This window comes from Anopheles gambiae, chromosome 3 (genome assembly GCF_943734735.2).
Source record: "Anopheles gambiae chromosome 3, idAnoGambNW_F1_1, whole genome shotgun sequence".
In the NCBI taxonomy this organism is placed as follows: Eukaryota; Metazoa; Arthropoda; class Insecta; order Diptera; family Culicidae; genus Anopheles; species Anopheles gambiae.
Genome location: NC_064602.1, coordinates 63,440,131 through 63,462,748, shown reverse-complemented (window position 1 = coordinate 63,462,748; position 22,618 = coordinate 63,440,131). Strand labels below are relative to the sequence as shown.

The 22,618-nt window shown below is 37.9% G+C and overlaps 1 protein-coding gene across 1 annotated transcript; it reads left to right on the top strand.

The window, feature by feature from the left end:
* Window positions 1-2,813: 2,813 nt before the first annotated feature.
* LOC1275251 (activator of 90 kDa heat shock protein ATPase homolog 1) lies at window positions 2,814-8,794 on the top strand. Its single transcript, XM_314487.4, has 3 exons — window positions 2,814-3,979; window positions 4,072-4,207; window positions 7,972-8,794. The coding sequence occupies exons 1-3, from the start codon at window positions 3,195-3,197 to the stop codon at window positions 8,104-8,106; spliced, it is 1,056 nt and encodes a 351-aa protein (XP_314487.4). The 5' UTR covers window positions 2,814-3,194; the 3' UTR covers window positions 8,107-8,794.
* Window positions 8,795-22,618: the final 13,824 nt, after the last annotated feature.

Below are 22,618 nucleotides of genomic sequence, written 5' to 3'. Positions count from 1 at the left end.
GTATGCCGGTTGTCAACTTACGTGTGTAAATCTGGTTGCCAACTCTACGGTTAACCAAGGATAATGTATTTAGAAGGTTGATTTTTATCGCTTTTGCTGGGCGCCATTGTGGGGGACATCTGTCACTCTCTGCATACAAATTTCATCACCCCGCACCAGCCCTCCCCGATTTTTATACCGGAGCCCACGGAAGAGATATGTCAAGTCGAGAAATGTCATTTTGCTCTGAACAACCTCGCCTTGTCATTTATCCGTAGAGTTGGCAACCAGATTTACACACGTAAGTTGGCAACCGGCATACCCGGGTATTCCACACGTTTTGATGCAAAAAATTAACGATTTTCATAGGTAAACAATGCTTTCTATATTTTAATGCTGTAAGCAAGTAATGCCGACCATATATTCTCTTCTATTTCATTTATTCATTAAGTTTTTTTCATTTTAATATAAAAATAACGGTCATATTGAAATTTGGAATCGCTTGAATTTGACTCGAAAATAAGCACAATACGAAAAGAGGAAGAAGAGAAACGTCATTCTCCATACAAAATGTATGGAATACCCAGGTATGCTGGTTGCCAACTTACGTGGTAAAGTTAAAAAAAATCAAAATAAAATACTTACAGGCTGTTTAAAATTACAATTTATGCACCAAAAAATAATAAATTAAAAGTTGGGAGGCTACGGAAAATTTCAGGTCAATAAAAGCAATGAATCAATAGTTATGGCAGTTTAAAGTTGAAAAAAATACCCGGGTATCCGGTTGCCAACTTAAAGGTTAAAAGAAGTAAAAGCGAAAGAAGTGTTAGGCCCGTGTCTGTGCTCAATCGGATGCGATTTTATCGGAAGGCCTGACAAAATTTTATATGAGATTTGACGGATAACGTCGGACGTGCGATCACCGACAAACCGACGTGACACTGGCGTTACAAAAGTATCCCACACGAAAGTACTGTCATTTACCACTGAGGCGTCAAAGTACGCTATCACTTCTGTCAAAGTACGCTCTATTCACTGCTGCTTCGATGTAAACAACTTTTCTAAATACAAATTGCGAAGGAAGTGTGAGGCAAGATTTTGTGAGAATTATTGGACAAAACACCCAGGAAAATCATTTTATAAGTTTCCAAATCAATGCAAAAGATGTGAGAAGTACATAAAACAATACGCATTGGAATTTGCGAAGAAAAACAATAAGGGGATTTAGCAGTTTCTTCTCTGTGTCAGTGTAGTAAGCGAATCATTATAGAGATGGCGCTAGTTAACGTATTTTCATTTGAAATAAGGAGACAACTTTTGAAGCTCATTTTGTTCGAAGTGTCACGTCGGTTTGTCGGTGGTGCGATTTCGTCGTACGACGGAATCAAAAATCTTTGATTTCGTCGGACGCCGCATCCGATTTTATCTGTCAAACTAAATGTGTGGTGTTTTGTAGGAACAATCTCAACTTAATTTTTCATAATTGTTATATTATTAAAATGATCCAAATACAGGCGGTCCCCGAGATGCGTAAAATGAAAGTTCCATACCTACCAGCATTAAACGGCTTTGAAGGCATTCAGAAGGCATTTAAGGCCTTAGTCGCCTTAGAAGCCGAATATAGATTTCAACCAAAACTTTCAAGGCTGTAACGCTAATGTAACTGCCAAATAGAGCAGTGACAACGCTTTTGGTTCCGAACCGAGAAAGCGTGTGTTCAAATCCTGATTTTTATGATCTTTTTTCCGTGCTTATTTCTTTTTTTATTAATATTTTCTTGCTATTATTAATATAAACAAAATTTTTGTGAAGCAAAATTAAAATAATACCTTTTTAAAAATCGTAATAATTACACTATGTTCACCCTTCATTATTAGGATGGGAGAAATATGTATTTAATTTCTCCTTTTATTAGAGTTATCGAAATGAGTTTGATATATTAACACCTTTCAACGGGTTGGTCTTTAACAACCGAATAATGCAGACCATCTTTAATAAAGTGAAATAGCTCAGAGCTTAACGCAAGAGAACATAACACGTAAATCGTGGTATCGAATCTCACGCTCATATCTGGGAACACTACAACAGTGCAGTGCTGAAGACGCTTGTAAGGTTTTCTTTTGACAGTTGCAATTTCAAATTTCAAATGAAAAGCGAAATTTTTCATTGACATATTTCAAAGGCATTTAATAACTGCTAAATGCACTGCTGATCGCAGTGATCAATTCGCCGGTGATGACAAGGCGATTAGAAGGCATTTAACGGAAATTTGCGGGTAGGGAAGGAGACAACTTTTGAAGCTCATTTTGTTCGAAGTGTCAGAGCGTTTCTACATACACCGAGAATGCAGCTGAGAAAAAAGCTGACAGCATGCTTTGACAGCGACTGACAGCATTTTCGGTGAGAGAAATCTCCTCAGCATGTAAAGAACGATGGAGCTGAGAAAAAATTAAATTGGCAGTTTATGTCGAACGATCAATTATTGTTTGTATTTTTGCAGTCTAATAATCGTAGAAATGTTACTAAAAAGTAAAAGAATTTTTTTTACTTCATTTTAGCGATTCAAATGGATTTTTACAACATAATTTTAAAAAGTCTCATCTCGGCGCTTTCCGGAGCTTCTACACACACCGGCGTGAGAAACCGGTTGTCAATTCTCTCACAGCCATCTCTCAGCTGCTTTCTCGGTGTATGTAGAAACGCTCTCACGTCGGTTTGTCGGTGGTTTTAGGGCGGTCATCTGTGAATCGGTAGGCATATAAAAAATCGGTAGGAATACAGATAAATCGGTATTTCTGGTCACTCTGGTCCACTGTGCCATCTCCCGTCAATGTGACATTTGAGCGACACAGGTTTGACGGTTGCCTAACCCCAAGCATGGAAAAGCCGAAAAATCTAGAAAAATCTTGAAATTTTTGCATTCGCTCAGGCTTGTATTTGCCAATGAAAGCCGCTGTGAGTCGTTGTCGGAAGCAAAGTATCGTTAAGTCTAGAAACAGCCGCTCGTCATATTAAACACACACTAACGACACGGGGATTTGAGTAGCGTTAAATTTGTCCGTGCAAAACTCACATTTTCCTAGACAGCGAAAAGGACTGTGCATTGTTGGTTCGCAGCGACGTTAAATAACCACAGCAACGCTTTTACTGTAGGTCCAATCGACTGTAAGCGACGGTTGCGGTCTTCGTGCACTACCCGAAAACAAATAGACAAAATGGCTAAATGGGGCGAAGGCGATCCACGCTGGATTGTGGAGGAACGGCCGGATGCGACAAATGTCAACAATTGGCACTGGACAGAGAAGAACGCCACACCGTGGTCGAAGGATAAGCTAAAGGTCCTGCTGGACGGGTTTGTGATTGCCGAATCGGGCCTGGAATGCACGGTAACCAAGATCGACAAGCTGGACGGCGAGGCGACGGCCAACAACCGCAAAGGCAAGCTGATATTCTTCTACGAGTGGAACATAGTGCTGCTGTGGAAGGGCCGGTACAACGATGAGGAGGTGACGGGTAAAGTGAGCATTCCAAACCTGTCCGAGGAGAACGATGTGGACGAGGTGGAGCTAACTGTGTCGGTGGACAGTTCGAACCCGGCCTCGGAGAAGCTGAAGCTGTTCATGTACAACATCGGCCGGGACAAGCTGAGAAAGCAGCTGGATACGTACATCCGCGAGCTGAAGGCGGACTTTGCCAAGGGGCTGATACTGCCGAAAAAGGACGAGATGAACGGTACCGAGACGGCGCCGCAAAAGAAGGACAAGGAGACGGTGTATGCGAGCGGGTTCAACAAGAAGAAGATCGACCTCGAAACGGTGACCAGTTCGCCGGACGCGTCGAAACAGAAGAGCGTCGGGTGCAAGCTGGACTTGAAGACGCTACAGACGACTGAGAAATTCCAGTGTCGCGCGAATGAACTGTTCGATGCACTTACGCGGGAGGACATGGTGACCGCATTCACCCGTGGCCACGTGAAACACGAGCTGTTCAAGGGAGGAGAGTAAGTGTAGAGCCTCTCGCACATTTGGGAAACCGAACACAACTTTTTAACCGTTGTTCTGTGTGTGTGTTTTTTTTCTCTCTTCTTTTTAGCTTCGTCTACTTTGGAGGTAACATTTCTGGCAAGTTTGAGGAAATTGTGCAGAACAAGAAAATAGTTCAAACTTGGCGATACAAACAGTGGCCTTCGGGACATTATTCAACCGTCACGATGGAGTTGGAGGAAAAGGTAAGTTTGTTTTAAGTAATGGTTCATTCACCTTCGTTTAGCTTAGTTTTAGTTTAGTACTAAATAGTAGTTAAATTTCAATTGTTTAATTTCATTCTCTTGAAGCTGCATTTAAATTGATTTTTGTGTCGATAATTTTTGTTTATTATTCATCTACCTTTTGATGTCAAAGTAATTATGGTTTAGCGACTTCTGTCGGCGGCATCTGAGTTGAGAATATTTTATTTATGGTAGTTGCGATAAATACATATGTGGCATAGTCATATGGGAATATGCGAACATGTTTTCTAACTAAAAACGCTCCAATATTTTATAACACAGTGGTTGGCAAAGTGCGGCCCGTCGCAGCATTCAATCCGGTCTGCGAATGGATTTGCCTGATTTTTAATGGGAGGAAACTATTAGTATACAAATTACTGAAGATATTTTAGTATGACATTTTACAACGTCGTACTCATTCAACCTTAATTATAGTAAAATGAAATGAGGAACCAATTAGTTGTGTCGAAATCGATCTTACAGGGTTTCCCACGATTTATTGGTTGGTTCCCATCAATTTTTGATGGGTTCCCATATTTTTTTGGTGCCTTGCTACGATTTTTTGGTCGTTTCCCAGAATTTTTGGTCCAATTGTATTGATATCCAATCGAAAAATACCAATACATTACGGGAACGAACTAAAAATCTATGGGATACAACCAAAAAATCGTGGGAACGCACCAAAAAATCATGGGAACTGACCAATAAATCGTGGAAACCCTGTAATATCCTCGCATTTGATATTTATATTGTTTCAAGACGACAATAAGGCTTTTGAAATGAAGGACTAATACAAAAGAAGTCGTATTCGAAATTTTGTATTGAGAAGAGATTAAAGTCTGGTTACAGTAAATTTATTTAAAGTAATGCATGCGTCTTTGCGACAAGAGAGAGAGAGGGAGAGAGCATTCGCCCTTCTCCAACGCAATACATGTAATACATAGTTTTGGAGCTTTTATGCATTTTTCTCGTGATAATATTTTTTTACCTTTTGTTGGTTCTTCTTTACTTTAAATTAGTTGGTTTAATTTTTATTGGTTCAGGGGTAATTTCAGTCGTAGTTGAAAACAAAAACGAAAATTTAAAAAAATCCTTTTGTTTTTACGTGTTGCTTTTTACGAGAATAATAATTGTCAAAATGCTTTTTCATACGAAATTAGTTATCAATTTATAGGACATGGTTTTATTTGTTCGTAAAGCATTTTGATTGTTATTAAATGCACGTTTGTTTCGGGGAATTTTCAGTCTTCATTAAGAAGAAATATTACTCTTGTTTTGTTGTTTTGCGCACTCGCTCGCGCTCCATTATTGCGCACTCTGTTTCCGATGCTATTAACTGATGATTTTCACAATTCGTTTGAATTATGGGATCTACCAATTTTGACCTTTGTTTGGATGTTATTTTTACAAAAAATTAACCCAAACCAAATAAATCACCAATCGCATTATTTTATAGTATTGTTTAATTATTTTGTTTCTAAATTTCGGGGTTCGTCCCGCGGCTCTCGGTCATTTACTAAATTTGGCCCTTTACCTCAAAAGTTTGCCAACCGCTGATATAACACATTGATGCTATGGTTTTACAGTTATGAATTAAATTTTGTGAAATGGTTATAAACCCAACGATTAATTTTTGGCTTTTGAATTGATCATTTTGTAACAATTCAACTGCAACTCTTTGATTTGATTGCCGTTGTTCTTACATATATTTAAATATGTAATAATGGCGATTGTTGTACATATATTTAAATATGTACAACAATCGCCATTATTTGAATCTTGCATATAGTTAGAGCATTGTAAATACTCCTACTGAAGTTCCTAAAATAACAAACATCGGCTCGTATGTGTCGCTTCTCATTACTTTCGTAGGACAAATTATTTTGCATTGAGGAACCCTAACACGTGCTCAGTCATTCCTTATCTAAAAGAATAAGAGCAATAATCTGCACAAAATCGTTGTCTTTGTACTAATCTTTTTTATTTGTTCGGCTATTTTGGCTCACTGTTTTGCTATTTTTTAAACCTTTTCTAATGTTTATTTTTTATGTTTTATGTTTGTGCTTGGCGAAAACAATTTGCATTTAATTATTTATCAACTATTGGATACTATCTTGTCTATAACTAAAAGGAAGAAAAGTAATAATTATTTCTGTAGGTCTGGTAAATCTTGGATCTATTACAATCATCATTAACAGTGCTGTGAAGATTAATTTCATTTTTCAAATTTCTCACTGATAATCGTTACTTACACATTTTGAAGATTTCTTAACTTCCTAATGTCTAATAATAACAGAATTTTGTCGAGTCAATTTCCAATGTAATTTTTCATTGCTTGCAAGATATTTTTCAACAGCTGTCAAATGTTGTATTTGCATCACAATAATGTTTCAATTAATCCATATCATTTTCAACACGTCTCAAGCTAGAATGAGTTTGTCAGTTCTTTGTGGTGTGTTGAAAATCATGTGTAAGAACGGATTTTTTTTATTTATCATTCGACAGCTGTTGAAAAATGCCTTGGAGTCGTTGAAAAACGTGATCAATAAGGATATGCACATTCGAAAGTGACCTGGAAAATCCTTTACAGAGTTTTCCAAGTCACTTTCAAATTGTCTTTTTTTTTCAACGCGTGCAAAATGTTATTCCACATCACTCTGATATTTCATTGCAGTCCTTAGAGAGACGTAGGGAGGTAGCACAAGCAGTTTTTGTAGCAAAATTAATAAAAAGCGAAATTGATGCTCCCGAGCTTCTTCTTAAAATAAATTTGTACGCCCCTGACCACGCACTATTTCCTCGAAATTTTCTGATCAAAATAGACCGGGCCCGTACTTCCAGAGGAGCTCATGATCCAATTATTTCAATGTGTAAAGCTTTCAATAAGTTCTACTGCTTTTTTGACTTCAACATTACAGTTGCCACGTTTAAATGTTCATGTCTGTTTTCAAATATATAGCAAGTAAGGTTATTTTAAGTATTACTTTATTTTAATATTGCAAAGGCCCCTGCGCGCGCCACGCAATTATCTTCAATAAATAAATAAATTTCCATCAATTTTAACTTCTTCAGCATGATTTTCAACACGTCTCAAGCTGGATTGAGTATGACAGTTCTTTATGATGTGTTGAAAATCATGTGTAAAAACTGAAATTTCATTTTGAAGCAACACTATTGCTGTTGAAGAACATCTTAGAGGCGGTGAATAATTATGTGCACATTCGAAAGTGACTTGGAAAACCCTGTATATCATCTTAACGACTTCTGTAAGAAAATTAATACATCCTCGGAAATGCTTGTACTTAAAATACACGATATTATAGTTTTGTACTCTTTAACTTTTGTTATAATCTATGTATTGATTGATATTGGACATGTGACTTTTTTATATAGATTTGGTGTCTATTTTCGGTCTTAATTACAGTCGTATGTCGGGGGTCACCTGTATTAACTTTATAACACAAAAAGAGATTGGAATGGATTATTGTAAATTATTTAACTTCTGTATAATACTTGTTGTAAGATTATCATATTTTATCATAAACAGATAACATCGTTATCATAAACATATAAATAAATAAATAAATAAATATTTAAGATAACTGGTTTCTGAATCAAAAGTTCCTTTCAAAATAAATGACATTCGTCATTTTTCACTACTTCTTGAATAATCGTGCATTGCATAGAAATATATTCGAATGAAAAACATTTGCTTTACTTTCCAGGAGGACCACACAGAGCTTAATCTGACCCAAACGATGATTCCGGCGGCGGAGCTCGAAACGACTAAACAGAACTGGCAACGTTACTACTGGAATAGCATTCGTTCTGCCTTTGGTTTTGGAAGTTTTCTTTGCTAAAAGCATTCGAATGCTAAAACCAATCACCGCCACACAACACCACCACCATATGCACTTCTGGCTTGCTGGCTCTGTCTTGACGAACTTCTTAGCAGCTCGTGTGGATGTAGACATCGTAATATGCGGCTAACAAGCAAACATCTCCTCCAAACAGTGCTTCTCGCTGTGGATATGCTAGTAATCATGCAAGATCTCACAGCATTGATGCTTGCTTTCCCGGCATCGAACCATAGCTGGAAAGGATGAATCGACGGCACTAATACTGTTTGCAAGTCGTAGTAGCTAGACAGCAACAGAAAAGCAAAGTGCGCGTTCCGTATGATTAGTATTCAACATTTGTTCCCAATCAATTATCGCGCCGAATGCAACAGTGCGTGTGAGTTCGGCAGTGGACATTTTTGCAATACAGCCATAACGAGCATGGGGAACTTTTGTCAGCTCTTGCGTTTTTTCGTTCGCGCATCCAAGAAATAGTAGGAAAGGAAGCTGCAGAATGGTTCGTTTGATCATTGCTTTAATTTATGTTAACAGCCCATAGCATAGCAAATCGATGCTGTCCCCAATATGAACAGTAACATCGAGTCGTAAGGGAATTCGCGTGGTATTGTGATGCAGGGGGGCCTGCCTGTGAGGAGATTTTACTTTCGAGTTAATAAAAAGTAAATGAGTAACAGTTCCAATTGAGTAACTGATCGCATATTTATTTCACATGTAGTTTACCGTCGGAAAGAACAAAGTCATTCGCCTATGGTATATGTTTTAGTAGTTGGAAGCCTATTTCGCCATTTTGCACACATGCAAAAATACTGAAAGTGTAATTTTTCTAAGTTTCGTCTGCAGTATTTTGATATAACCATTTCTAGTAACCATTCCAGTATCTCGCCATCGCCATAACTTCTTGACCAAAGTGGAAAAGTTTTACGCTAAGAAACAATTCGATGTCTCGCTATTGGTGAAAGACTGTGTCTGATAATCCTGCTCCATTACACCCTGCGTTAAGTATACGCACATATACGCGAAGTGGAAATGCGTGAAGAAGTGGAAATGCGAATGTGCAACATAAATAATTTTATTGTCCAGAACAACTGAAGTCATTTCTCCATTGCTGGTTACGGTCTACAAAAGAGAGAAACGGGATAGCGATAACAGAACAGAAGACATGGCCAAGTACATAAATTTCATGAGCTTCTTCAGTGCATTAAACATGCATTTGTGGAACATGTTCACAATGAGACAAGTTCGTATTATTACTGTTTCCATACAGTGTGGTTGATATGTCTCAGTTTCAGTAGTTTTTGAAAGGAAATTAATTAGAACTAAATGAAGCACTTTATCTTTTTATCTACTAATGTATAAAAGCTTGACATATTCTGCAGAAAGATATGGTTTATTTTACGTCGTTTTAGACTAAAAGGCTTCAGATGGTTGGTAGAGCACATCATTTTAGAGATTGTCCCGTTGTCGTTCTCATTAGGCGACACAGAACTTAACCAACAAATTTTTTTTTACCACGAAAGCCCTACGCTTTACAGATACACATACATATCACTTAATCTACTTCTAGAGAAGCTATTTATTATATTTAGATGGAGAATTTATCTTGAGTTTATCTTAGATTGAATTTATCTTAGATTTAGATGGATTTTATCTTGAGAACTTTTTTTTATATCCGAAATCTGATTTAAGACTACATTCTTGATATCAACCGGGGGTCAACTAGATGTTAAAATAGAAGAAGTCTAGAAAAAATATCGCCAGCGATAGTTAAGAAGAAACTGACTCAGAATATGTCCTGACCCTTCATTCCTGTCCCATGATATGTCCTGATTCTGAACCTGTGCTTAACCCCACGTAGGTCTTGGACCAGGAGGTTAAAAAATATAATTGCCCTTATTTGAATTCATATAATTTGGGATATTCTTTTCTCTTATTCTTTCTACTGCGCGGCAGAGGCGAATAACCCACGTAGTCATGTAAATCAGTCATGCAAATCAGCAGATGGGAATCAAGAACCCTCCCATCCTTATAGAAGAAGGAGCGGCCTTCTGATAGACCACCGAGCCGTCCAGAATTGTAGATATTACTGGGCCCGAATTGGTTATTGATTGAACGTCATTTTAGTGAAACAGCACAATATTCAATTGTTCAAATAAAGGACGGTTTTTCCTATCGTTTATATTTAACTGATCGATCGCGAGAACCCTAAAGAGGGTGCCGAGCACAAGCTTCAACCTTGTGCATTAACAAATGCTTTTCAAAATCCATATTACAAAGATACAGAAGAACATGAGGCGACACTGAGCAACAATCAGTGTTACTAGCATGGCTCAACATGCACCGATCGCTCAACTCGTGAGCATCGATCTTCATTCTCGAAGATGAACCCGAACAAGTACAAGGGGAGCGGGGGGGGGGGGGGGGGGGGGTTCATCTAAATTTTGTGAGGGGCATCTAAACTGGGTTTACTAGAAATTTAAGCACAATTAGGGACCACGTAGACCAACTGGTCTAGTACCAAACTTGTTTCAAGTGAGAAGTTGTAATAACGACATTTTTTCTAAAGAATGGTTGACACATTTTCATATAACTTGTCATATAAGTTTCCAACTTGTCGGTTATGGATTTGTAGCTATCTGTTTTATGCGTATTTATCCTTTTTTGTGTTGAAATTTTTATTTGTTAGTTTTGTTTTGAAAATATTTCATGTCGATATTTCGGGCATGTGACCCCGAAGATAGAGATACTTAAATTATTCAAACGTATAAGTGCTCGATTTTAGTGATGGGTATAGTTGGCAAAAATCCCGAGTCGATTCCAATCCGACTTCAAACATTTCGGAGCCGTTCCAAATTGTCCGGGGCCGCACGGAACCGTTCATAGTTGTATTCGTCCGGAGTCGGATTCATCCCGAGTCGGCCGGAATCGAAGTAGACCGAAGCCGACCAGAGTGTACTGGATTTGGAGTCGGTCGGGGTCGGTTAGTGTCTGGGCCAGAGACGGTGTAAGGGTGCTGTTGCAAAGTATTGTTGTCGTCGCTAAGTGTTATTCTTAGAAACAAAGGCTTGTTTATGAAGTGCACGTGAAAAGCAAAAGATAAAACACTCAGATAAAACGAAATTAAATATGTACCGGCCCGACAATAACCTACTCCAGACAATTTTGACCCCGGGCAACTCCGTCTTCGGTCGACTCTCACTCTGACCGACTCCAACTACAAGTAAACTGCACCTTAGTTCGTGCAATTTTAGAATATGGATCAGTTTTCTTGTCCATATTTAGAGCAACAAAACAACGGAAAATACAAATAAATATGATCCGATTTCATTTCAGAAGTGATCTAAATTCACTGCTACCCTAATTATCACCTTGAAATACTTAAACACCGTAAAATGGGCCAGTATATCAAGAGGTACCATTTACGCTCCAAACATTTTAAGTAGGGCATACTGGCCCGAAGTGCACACAACGAAATGACGAAGAAAGTGAAAGATATATTAAATGTGTCTTCTCACATTCACTAATATCTGTCGACTACGATTCCGACGATTTCGGACGATTTCAAAGGATTCCGGACGATTACATACGATTCCGGACGATTCCAACGGTTTCGGAGTGACTGAACCTACCCATTCGGAACTGGTTCTGAAATTTCATGAAATTGTCCGGACCCAGAGCTGCTTTTTTGTTAATTTTGCCCATCTCTACTTTTGACAATTTCGAATTCGGGCAATTCGTCTTCCGGTCGACTCTCACTCCAGTCGACTCTGACTCCAGACGACTTCGAATTCGGGCGGATCTAGTGGTTCTGATTTTGTCGGAATCGAAACCGGACTAACTATAATTGGAGTCGGATCGGAGTTGTAGGTGCGCTCCAGCAATTTACTCACTACTCAATTTCACAAACACTATAGAAACGATTTAAATCATATTTAAGTTAGGGAAAGCATATAAAAAAAAACTTAATTTAGCGTCATTATTCACACGATCGTTTATCATAGGAACTAAGGACCTACTTGTTTGATGTTTATAGAAAGTTATTAGTACAAATATATAATTGATATTGCAATATAAATTAACATTGTTGCTATAATATTAATATTTTGATTGATAATGGTTTATTTTGGAACTTGCAAAATAATAAATTTTATTTTGGATTCATCCATCTTGGCGCTTGGATGAATAAAAGTGGAGCAAAATTAGGGCTACATTGCACAGTGGGGTAAGGATCGGAACGTCGTAAGTCCCAAAAACATTTTCTCGCATGAAAAAAATATCGTGTTTATTACACAGCTATTGTATCTCTATCCTTTCAATTTCTGAAGTTATGACTGGCCAAAGTTGAAAATTGTACCCAAACTTCGCTTTTCCCCCTAACTTTTATCATATTTTCACATAATGAATTTAGGTGTGAATATTTGTAGTGAGGGAATGAAAAATACATCGTTAGAAAGGATTTTTTTTCTTTTAATGAACAAAAGAACAAAAATGTTCCTTTCGTATTCTAGCACCTTTTTTATTAGAAACTGAAAAAACGTACTAAAAACAACATTTTTAACTTTGGTAATGAATTAAGAAATGTATACTTTTGTACATCTTCAATTTTTTCTCCAAATTACTTCTAATATTTTTTTTCTTTAAAAATGCCGACCGAGATAAAGTAGTTCCTCAAATCATTATTTTCTTTTACTTTTTAAATAAAGATTTGATGATACCTATTTATTTTTGATTACTTGGTTTATAAATGTTTAAAATTTTGTGTTGGTTATTTTGAACGTTTTATTATTAAAACCAATACAATGATAATCAAATATAAAACTAATTTGATGACGACTGTATTCATCGATTAAAATATGTGTCTGTGGCGATGTACAACCAAGGGATACAGGGTTTTCACTCGTTAGAAATATTTTAGGACCTTGTATAAATACTTTCTCTAGAGTATGAAGACCGAGCCGGTCTCGCAGTACAGTCGTCAACTCGTACGACTTAACAACATGCCCGTCATGGGTTCAATCCCCAAATAGACCGTGCCGCCATACGTAGGACTGACTATCCTGCTATGGGGGGAAATCAATTAGTCACTGAAAGCCAAGCCCATAAGTGGTACGGGCATGCCTTGACCGACAACGGTTGTTGTGCCAAAGAAGAAGAAGATGAAGACCAACATCTTGAATATGACGCTATGATCCCCTTGTTCGGCCTTGGTATTGGGCCAAATTGTATCTATGTTGTGGGCCAAAATATTTCTAACATGTGAAAACCCCTGTAAAAACGGTGTATAGTGGCGCCATCTGTATTTAAAACGACTAAAATAATTTTTTACAAGAAAATTGAAAAGCATTTTATGGAAGATTCGATATGATATATATCATAAATAGTACAAAAATGACTTATGACCACGGCTTGTTCGAGGCCGCCCCATAGTGCATTGTCTCATCGCTCAGACCCCCTTAGATGCATAAATTCGCCTCTAATTCAATGCCTCTATAGCCCATTACCCAACTTAATATGATGTAGAGCCAAGCGTGGATAACTAATACTAAAGTACAGAAAACGCTGCTAATGTTGATTCATAAGGTATACGTTTTTCCGTGTCACACTTGAATTCCAATTTCGTACACCGGACAATCTAACCTTCTACGGATGTTTCACAATTAGTCACGGCTAGCTAAACCCATTGGAGACGATTCCTCCTACGGAAATTCTAATCTACAGCCAGTTGTGTAGCCATTGGTCATCGTATTTGGTGGTATAAATGTAACGTATTTTATTTAATTAACAAAATCTTTGCTGCTCTCGTAATGATTGAAATCCTTTGGTCGGTAGTTTTGCAATAAAAGGCTTCACAAACACAATCGATTCGATTTATGAGTTTAATATTTGTTTCCAATTCCATTCCACCCACAGTTGCACGCCAGCAAATTTCAGCTCAACTTTGAGTTTCAAAATACTTGCCAGTCGATTAGGCAACCACCTTTCCGAAAAAGGCTTTCCGTTATCAAAGAGCAATAAAAACTATTACCATCTTATTCTTGCTCAACCGTGCGAAACCCGGGCCCCGGTAGTTATTAATTAATTTGTTTCGGTTCGCCTTTCTCCACTCCGCTGCACCTTTCCAGCAGCCTCTACCCGGCGCGACCTGTAGCAGCTTCCGGCTATGGTGCCGAACCCGTTTGCTCCGTTGTTTCACATACACAGCAATGCATGGGTCCACATGCGGTAAACTCCCTCCGTACTTGGGCTGTTTGGAGGGAGTCCACCCTTTACCAAGAATCTTGAAGCGAACGAGTTTTAATCACTTTATTCGGAACGTTCGGACAAAACGTTCGCCATAGGAGGGGAGAAGAGAGGAGGACGACGGGTGGGACGTTTTAAATCCCTCCGCCCCTTCGGTTGGTGAGGGGTGGTTGCAAAAGGGTACATTGGTGAGGGAAAAGTTTCACGATTGCACGACTAAAAGCACCGCACCGTAGCGATAATGCGGTTCGCCAGCCCCTCTCTGTTTTCCACTGAAACAGGAAGAACAGCAAGGCGCAAAACGGATGACCTAAGATTAGGACCGTGGCGAAATTAAACGGCGAGGATGTTTTTGGGGTCTGTTCACCACATCCCTTACCCCGCGCGGGGAGCAGGTTTGCTTTGTATGTGTGGGTGTGCCTGTATGCTTTGTTATAATAGTTTCGAGGATTATAGCGAGATACTGAGTACAAAGTACTTGCGCGTGCAAGGGAAAGCGATAACTGTAGCGTATGGGTTTTCGCGCGCGCGACTGCTGCACGGATCGGTTAGGAGTGTGGGTGTGTAAGGGTGGTTCAATTTCATGGTAAAGCTTGACTTGCGGTTTCTTCATCATATGTTCATTTATTTAGTGCGAACTGGTGGAATGATTTGCGTGAAAGCACACGGTGTTGGCGCAAAGGTGCGCGAAGAATCTCGGCGGTATCTTGACGCTAGACGCAAGGACTTATACATTATACGTTAATTAAACTTTGTAAGAGTCTTAATAATTATCACTTACCGTGTGGGTTGTTGTGGTTTGCCCGATACCGGGTTTGCTGGGGCTTGGAAAATGAGAGGGGTACCATCCAAATGGCACATGGCTTCAAAGAACTTGACGAACTATCTAGTCTGAAAAACACACTTACTTGAACACATACTAACGCATGTGTGTGTGTCTTTGTGTGCCCTTCATAATCAACATTATTATCGTTCCATTCACCGCCAGCCCACGATTCTGCCTGGCAAGAAAATGGCAATCATTAACATCGGTTAAATGCAGATATTGCCACACAAACGTGTCTCAAACGAACCACCCATGGCGGTTTAGTGCCGGAACGATCAACCGTCTCCATCATGTATCGTCTCCTTCATCTTGGCCAAGCACCAAAGTGCGTGTTGTTATGGGTGCAATGAGTTTTCGAGGATGATTAAGAACGATGGTCGGCAGGGCGCCGAATGCCAAAGACGGATTTGTTTCGTTGGCGTGCGTTGGTCGTTATCGTTTGTCGTTTGTTTGAGGAAATGGCACTAGTCAACCAATTAAATTAGAGTGTTTGCCCTCATTTGAGCGAGGTTTTAGGCCGGTCAAGCTGGTGGTCGGTGCTGAATATTCATGAGCCACTGGTAGAGATGCACCCCGTAGTGAGATGAAGGATGGTATGTTGTGGGATTTTTATCTACATAAAAGAACATCTGCTCGGTGCTAGGTCAGAAAAATCACAAACCAAACATTCCTGAATATGAATGAACTCAACTCTTGATGGGTAGGTGAAATAGATCGTGAACGTGGGTATACTAGTTGTTTCTTAAATATATTATTTTAAAGATAATATTTTTGAATATGAATTTGAATATTTTCTTTTCATTCAATCATGTTAAACTACCTGTATTTTATGTATTATTCATCAGATTTAGGTATAAGGACAATTCCTACACCTAAATTAAGACCTTTGGTACCCTGGGTAGTATCAGATATGCATGTTCTGGTAATCAAATCCACTTCAATCAAAGTGTAAGTTAAAACATAAAGTATTAGCATTGAAATTAAACATATTTTTGGTTTATAATTCTTTATTCATCTTTAATCCATGATGCTCCAATACGTAGGACTGACTATCCTGATATGGGGGAAATTAAATAAGTTACTGAAAGCAAATGTTTTTAAGGCTATAGGTCAACTTTATAAATCAACTTCCCAATCTTCCACTATGAAAGACCACTGTGCATGTATATAAACACAGCTAAAATTTGGTTTAAAGTTTTGCTATGCCACTAACCCAACTTATGAACTATGCCGAATCATAATTATTTATTTATTTATTTATTTATTTACCAACATATGTGTCTTGTACTCTTGAGGCTGTGACAAACTAAGTACTCAAAACCTACCCTACACCTAAACTCTAAATTATTCCCCTAACATCTCCCTTGATCCAGTGTCGCCAAAATTGAAAATTAATACAATGTTCTCTTTAAATGCGTTGGTCGTTAAATTATAATCAAAGTGATGAGACCATGTATTGAATTGCCTTTGTTAAGCTTGTAACGGTTCGTTGTATCCATATAAAGTACGCCTGTTCTCGCCGACAAGTAAGTCAGGAGAGCGAAGAGGTCTTGAAGGTGCGTAGATATTGATCTTCTCTAGTAAACAAGGGACGTCTAATTCGTTTTTTAATATTTTAGCAACAAATACACATTGGTTTACCTTAAAACGGTGTTCGAGCGTCTGTAGGCCAAGCAGAAGGCAACGCGAGCGATTACTTGGCATGGTGATGAAAACTATAAAACACGGAAAATAAAATGTTTTGTGCAAAAGAATTTCTCATGATTACTTTTATTATTGTGGACACTTTTCATAAATGCATGAAAAAGGTAATTTTCGAGTAATTCAACAATGTAGAATCCAAACTGAAGGTCTGTAGCGTGTTGAGTCCTTTATTGTTCGTTTTATTTATTAATGATGTTAACTCAGTTATTCCACACGATTGTTCTCTTTGTTATGCAGATGACCTAAAGATTTTTAAATCTATATCGTCTGTTGGTGACTGCGTATCGCTCCAAAACACCCTCAACCGATTTGCATCATGGTGTTCATCGAACCAGGTAGTTCTTCTTCTTCTTCTTCTTCTTTGGCTCAACAACCGATGTCGGTCAAGGCCTGCCTGTACCCACTTGTGGGCTTGGCTTTCAGTGACTGATTGATTCCCCCCCATAGCAGGATAGTCAGTCCTACGTATGGCGGCGCGGTCTATTTGGGGATTGAACCCATGACGGGCATGTTGTTAAGTCGTACGAGTTGACGACTGTACTACGAGACCGGCTCAAGGTAGTTCTATGCCCCGAAAAATGTCATGTCATGTCCTTCAGTCGTTCACGTTGTCCCGTTACGACTGCTTATAACTTCGAGGGTATAGCAATAAATCGTGTACTCTCGGTAAAAGATCTTGGTGTAACTTTCGATAGCAGGTTATCATTCCTCGATCACATTGACGTTACCGTTAATAAGGCTCGTAAAACAATCGGTATCATAAAACGTTTTTCAATCCGCATAATCGACCCTCTGTGTTTAAAAGCGTTATATTGTTCGTTAGTAAGACCGATTTTGGAATACTGTGTTGTTGTTTGGTTTCCCACCTCATCTACATCGATTGACCGCATAGAAAGAGTGCAGAGATCATTTACTCGGTATATTGTCAGCAAAATGCCCGGCTTCACGTCAGATACCCTACCGGACTATGAGCAAAGATGCCAGTTGTTGGGTCTGGACTCATTGGAGAAACGCCGTCACATTTCCCAAATAATGTTTGTTGCCTCGCTCATATCTAATGCTGTGGATTCACATATCATTCTTTCATCCCTAAATTTCTATGTTCCAATTCGTTCCTTACGCCCTCGTGCCCCTTTATTTGTTCCAAATCGACGCACTTCAGTTGGTTTAAATGACCCTTTATTACGTGCTGTGAGATTGTTTAATTCCTGCGCACACCTGTTTGACCATCACCTCTCCTTACCATCCTTCCGATCCATCCTCCGAGCAAATATTTAATAAGTTTAGTTAATAGGTATGTTGTTAAGAATTCAATTCAGACAGCAGTTATGTAAAAAAGAAAGAAAAAAGAAAAGAAAAAAAAAGAAAAAACAACACATTTGAGAACATTTTTCGTGTAATATATGCAAAATTGGTTAAATTAACGAACAAAACAAATTTTCAATTATGCGCAGCTTTGTGGATCTAATTTGATTACTACAGGTCGTAAGCTCTGTAACTTGCATTGTTTATATTTTCGGAAGTTTTATTACATGAACGATTTGTCATGATTGTTAAGCAAAAAACTGATGAAAGAACCAGAATGAAAGAATTAAAAAATCTTGTTTTCTGCTGGTTTAAACATCCTGACACCAAAGCGGGAAAGACGGACACTTTGTTATAGGGAAAGATGGACACCGAATTTGTTGAGTTATTTTACTTTTTATATCAATTGGTGATGAATATATTTCTTCAAACACCTTAAATTAGGGTATTTTGAAGCTATAAACCAATCAGCAACTTAAGAAAATATTGAAATATGCGAGGAATGAAACACTGGTCAAAATAGCAGTTATGCGTTATGGTATTACTGGCTCGACGCTGATGAGGTTCTTCACGAAATCCAATATTTTGTCACGACTTGGACAACTTTCATAATAAAAAAAAGATGAAGTACTGATATCAAATCGTTCAGGAATAGATGAGAGATTATATGGCTTTACAGAATGGGGTTCAAAAAGTTCAATCTTCAATGTAAGAAACGGCTGGACCTATTAACAAGTCCCTCAAATATGTTGTGGTCGCGGACTTTCTGCAGAATAATATCCTAAAGTGAAGTTTTAAATTGTTGTTCTGTAAGCTGATGCAACGTCCACTGTTAGTGACCAATATTAAAAAAGATGCCTTAGATTCTACATTCTACGTTCTATTAGAAGCGGTGCTTACAATTCCTAAATTCACGGCTGAATGAATCGTCGTAGCAATTGGTCAAAAATTGGTTTATAAACGTACCAGGACGTGGAAAGCGATAGAATTTGTTAAATTACTGTAAAACTCTTCAATTTCCAACGTTTTCTAAAGGTGTCCATCTTAGCCTTCATGGTGTCCATCTTTCCCATATCAGGTGTCCGTCTTACCTGTACATTTCCAAACTGCACGAAAAAAATCATGTTTTTCATTCATGAAAAAAAACGCAAAAATTGATAGAAATTTAAAAGTTTCAACACATTTTCTGATAAAACATGATAATGTATGCACATTTTCATGGTCGTTGCACCTATATATGCTTAAATTTTTACCATTTCCCTTAACGTGTCCGTCTTTACCTACCTTCCCCTACATTAGTATTTGGATAGCTTATTAGACATAGCGTTGAGTGGTATTGCGTTTACAGTGTTAGGTTTAATTATAAGTATGCTTGGATGATATATGTAATAAATATTTGTAAAATAAAGTTAGTCAGTAAACATCTAGTGAATCTTGCTAAATTAGTATGAAACTCTCGAAACTCATGTCAAACATTTCCCGACCCGACTATGCATGTCGATGTGCATTCAATGATGCTTGTTGTTAACCGCTTATTCGTGAAACTCTGGAGAACATCTCATTCATTCAGTACAGTTACAGATTACAGCAGTCGTGTAATGTACAATATTGTAATGCATTGTAGTAGTAAGTTTTAAGAGAAAATATATGTTTTAACTTTCCTTTATTAAAAAAATTCTTCCTAAAATTCTTTCCCTAAAATTCCTTTATTAAAAATCTCCAATAAGTTTGGGTTCAGACATTACAAATGAAAAATATGAATCGTGGAAAATTGGGGAATATGGAATACGCAAACCACGCAGGCAGTTTGGGATAATATAGAATAACAGCATCAGGAGAAGTTTCTTACCATCAAAGTCCATATCACGATGGAGACAATATTGATGAGCATCTGGGCGAACTTAAAGATTTTTTCGATAAATCGCTGGAACAAAACTGACTGAAGATCTTCTAGTAGTTCGTGTTCTCCATCAAGTTCTAATAATGTACTGCCAACAACGGGGGCCTTCACGATTCTAGTTAGTTTTTTGTATGGAGTTTGACAGTTGGAGGCTGAAATCATGTAAACACTCCATACAAAACCACACAACAAACTAGCCTGCAATTTTCAGTCTAGATTATTCTAGCCACAAAGCTAGAATTAGATTCGAGATCCTGATCGAAAACACCGTGTTGTTTACATTTACCCCAAGGTGCATTAAAGAGATCACGTGGTGGAATCTAGAATCGAAGTGTATGTAGTTCAGGTGGTTTCATAACATGTTTTTATAAAAATATTTGAATATCATTTTTTTGACAGGATGGGTGAAAACTTTTGTTCAAACAAGCTTTCTGGAGGCTTGACGAATACTCAAAACACTCTTAAAATCTTCATTCAGAAGCAGAAGCGATAAAAATCAGTCTTCTAAATTCATACACCTTGGGATAAGCCCACCTGTCTATTATATTCACTTAGATAGCTGTTCGAAAACTGCTATACAATGCCAACAGCTGACAGGCTGAAATTTCAGCCTACGAACTTACAACGGAAAGGGCCCCAACATTAGAAAACTGACCCGGCGATTTGATAACCAACAAATCGAACATGTCAAATCCCATACATTTTTCATGTTCGATGTCGTGTTCGATTGCTGCTAGAGCGCTGCCTGAATTGATGCGGCAGCTTGCTAAAGATTTTTTTTACAAAAATTACCAGCAGTGAGCTTCATCAGGGGCAAGTACGGTTGTTCTAACGAGAAAATGAAAGTGTGTAATCTAAACTAGTCTAGACGAATGTAGTTTAAAAGACTTAGAGTCTCTATAATTAATCAAACAAACGATTAAACTAAAATAAGTGAAGTGTCAGAAAATCAGAGGATTGCATAGTTCATTATATAGTTCATTATATTATATAGGTTTGAATGAGTTTACATTCATTACCAGTGAGTGTGCAATGGAGGACAGTACTATTAACTCACGCGAATTCTCATATATGCGCAAATAAGACATTTTTGCGTGTCTCTAAATGCACCTCGTAAGAACAGTCCAAAGTCGGTATGTTTTGCTGATGGTAAACATGCAATAGTGGAAATCATTGCATGATTTAATTATATTTGTTGAAGAATGCAAAGAAGATTACGTTGAGTGATGTACTGTTCGTTCTAAATCTTGACATGAATGTTACATCGGTATGCAAACAAGGTCAAAAAGGAGCGAAAGTTGCTTTCAACAATTGCAGGGAACGCGAAAATTTAAATGTAATTAATTATTTTAACAAACATTTTTTTTTTAATCTTGAATCGCCACAGACGAAATTCAAATTTAAATTAATTTAGTAATTCTTAAATTAATTCTAATTCCAGTAATTATCGGAAACCACACAAATGACATTATCTTCATTATCTTGAACATTTAATTTTAACGGATACGTTTTTGAATTTAAAATGAACAAACCGCTCAAAATACGTGTAACTGTTTTCAACCATGCAATCTTAGCTAAAAATGTGCATCAGCACGATAAGTATCAAACGAGGATAGCGGTCCTTGAAACAGCATAAGTCTAGGAATATATCACGCATCCAGTAAGGCCATCTGGTACTACTTCACCTCCATGTTTTAGCAATTAAGGAAATCGCCAACAAAACCTACAACGGTTTAACCTAGGTGTCATCAAGCGAGTACCAATTCTGAGAAGCGTAAGAAAATTTCGCATCCATATTTCCCAGGATCATAAATTTTAAACCTAAAAATCACTTAAATGCAGGCTCTTTTAAAATATCAACCGGGTAATCAATTCAAGAAAGCTGTAACTTTAGTCACTTGAAAATTAAATTTTAAACATGCACCAGAAGATTCTTACGAAATGCAACCAATTTTTTATTCCAAGAAAGGCAATAAAAAAGGATCGAATTTCCTTCCATAGCACTTGACAACAAAACAGAGCACTTGGAACACCTTATAGGTAAATATCGTAGGCGCGTCAAATGGAAAGGCGTTGACGAAATAAACAGATCACTTGGAACACCTCATAGGTAAATAGCGTAGGCGTGTCAAAAGGAAAGGCGTTAAGGACATTAAGCCAATAGTATAAACTGTGATTATGGATACAAATAAACAGTTGCTATTTAGATCTCTAACTGAAAAGATCACGTGTGTTAGTATCGGGAATTTTGTTTTTCCTCAACTTTTAGAAGGTGGTACTGCCAGCGCGTTGGCAACGGTCTCGTTCAGCCTTTTGATCGAGCCAAAAATATGTTGTAAACGCCTCAAAGTTTTACAACAACAGTGGATCGGACCAAATCCAATGAATGTTAATTTTTGTAGGTACATTACTAGTAAAAGCAAACTAATAGATAGGGACCGAAAAGACCTTTCGCTCTCTCCATCCTTGGCTCCTCTCGCAGAGGCGAATAAAGTCAGTAGGCTCAAGGTCCCAATAAAAAATCCATCCTTGGTAAACAA

Bases quoted from the DNA above. Each gene is read 5' to 3' on its own strand.
- LOC1275251 (XM_314487.4), top strand. From the start codon at position 3,195: ATGGCTAAATGGGGCGAAGGCGATCCACGCTGGATTGTGGAGGAACGG. The intron at 3,980-4,071 runs GTAAGTGTAGAG...TCTTCTTTTTAG, and splicing joins GAGCTGTTCAAGGGAGGAGA to CTTCGTCTACTTTGGAGGTA. The intron at 4,208-7,971 runs GTAAGTTTGTTT...TTTACTTTCCAG, and splicing joins CGATGGAGTTGGAGGAAAAG to GAGGACCACACAGAGCTTAA.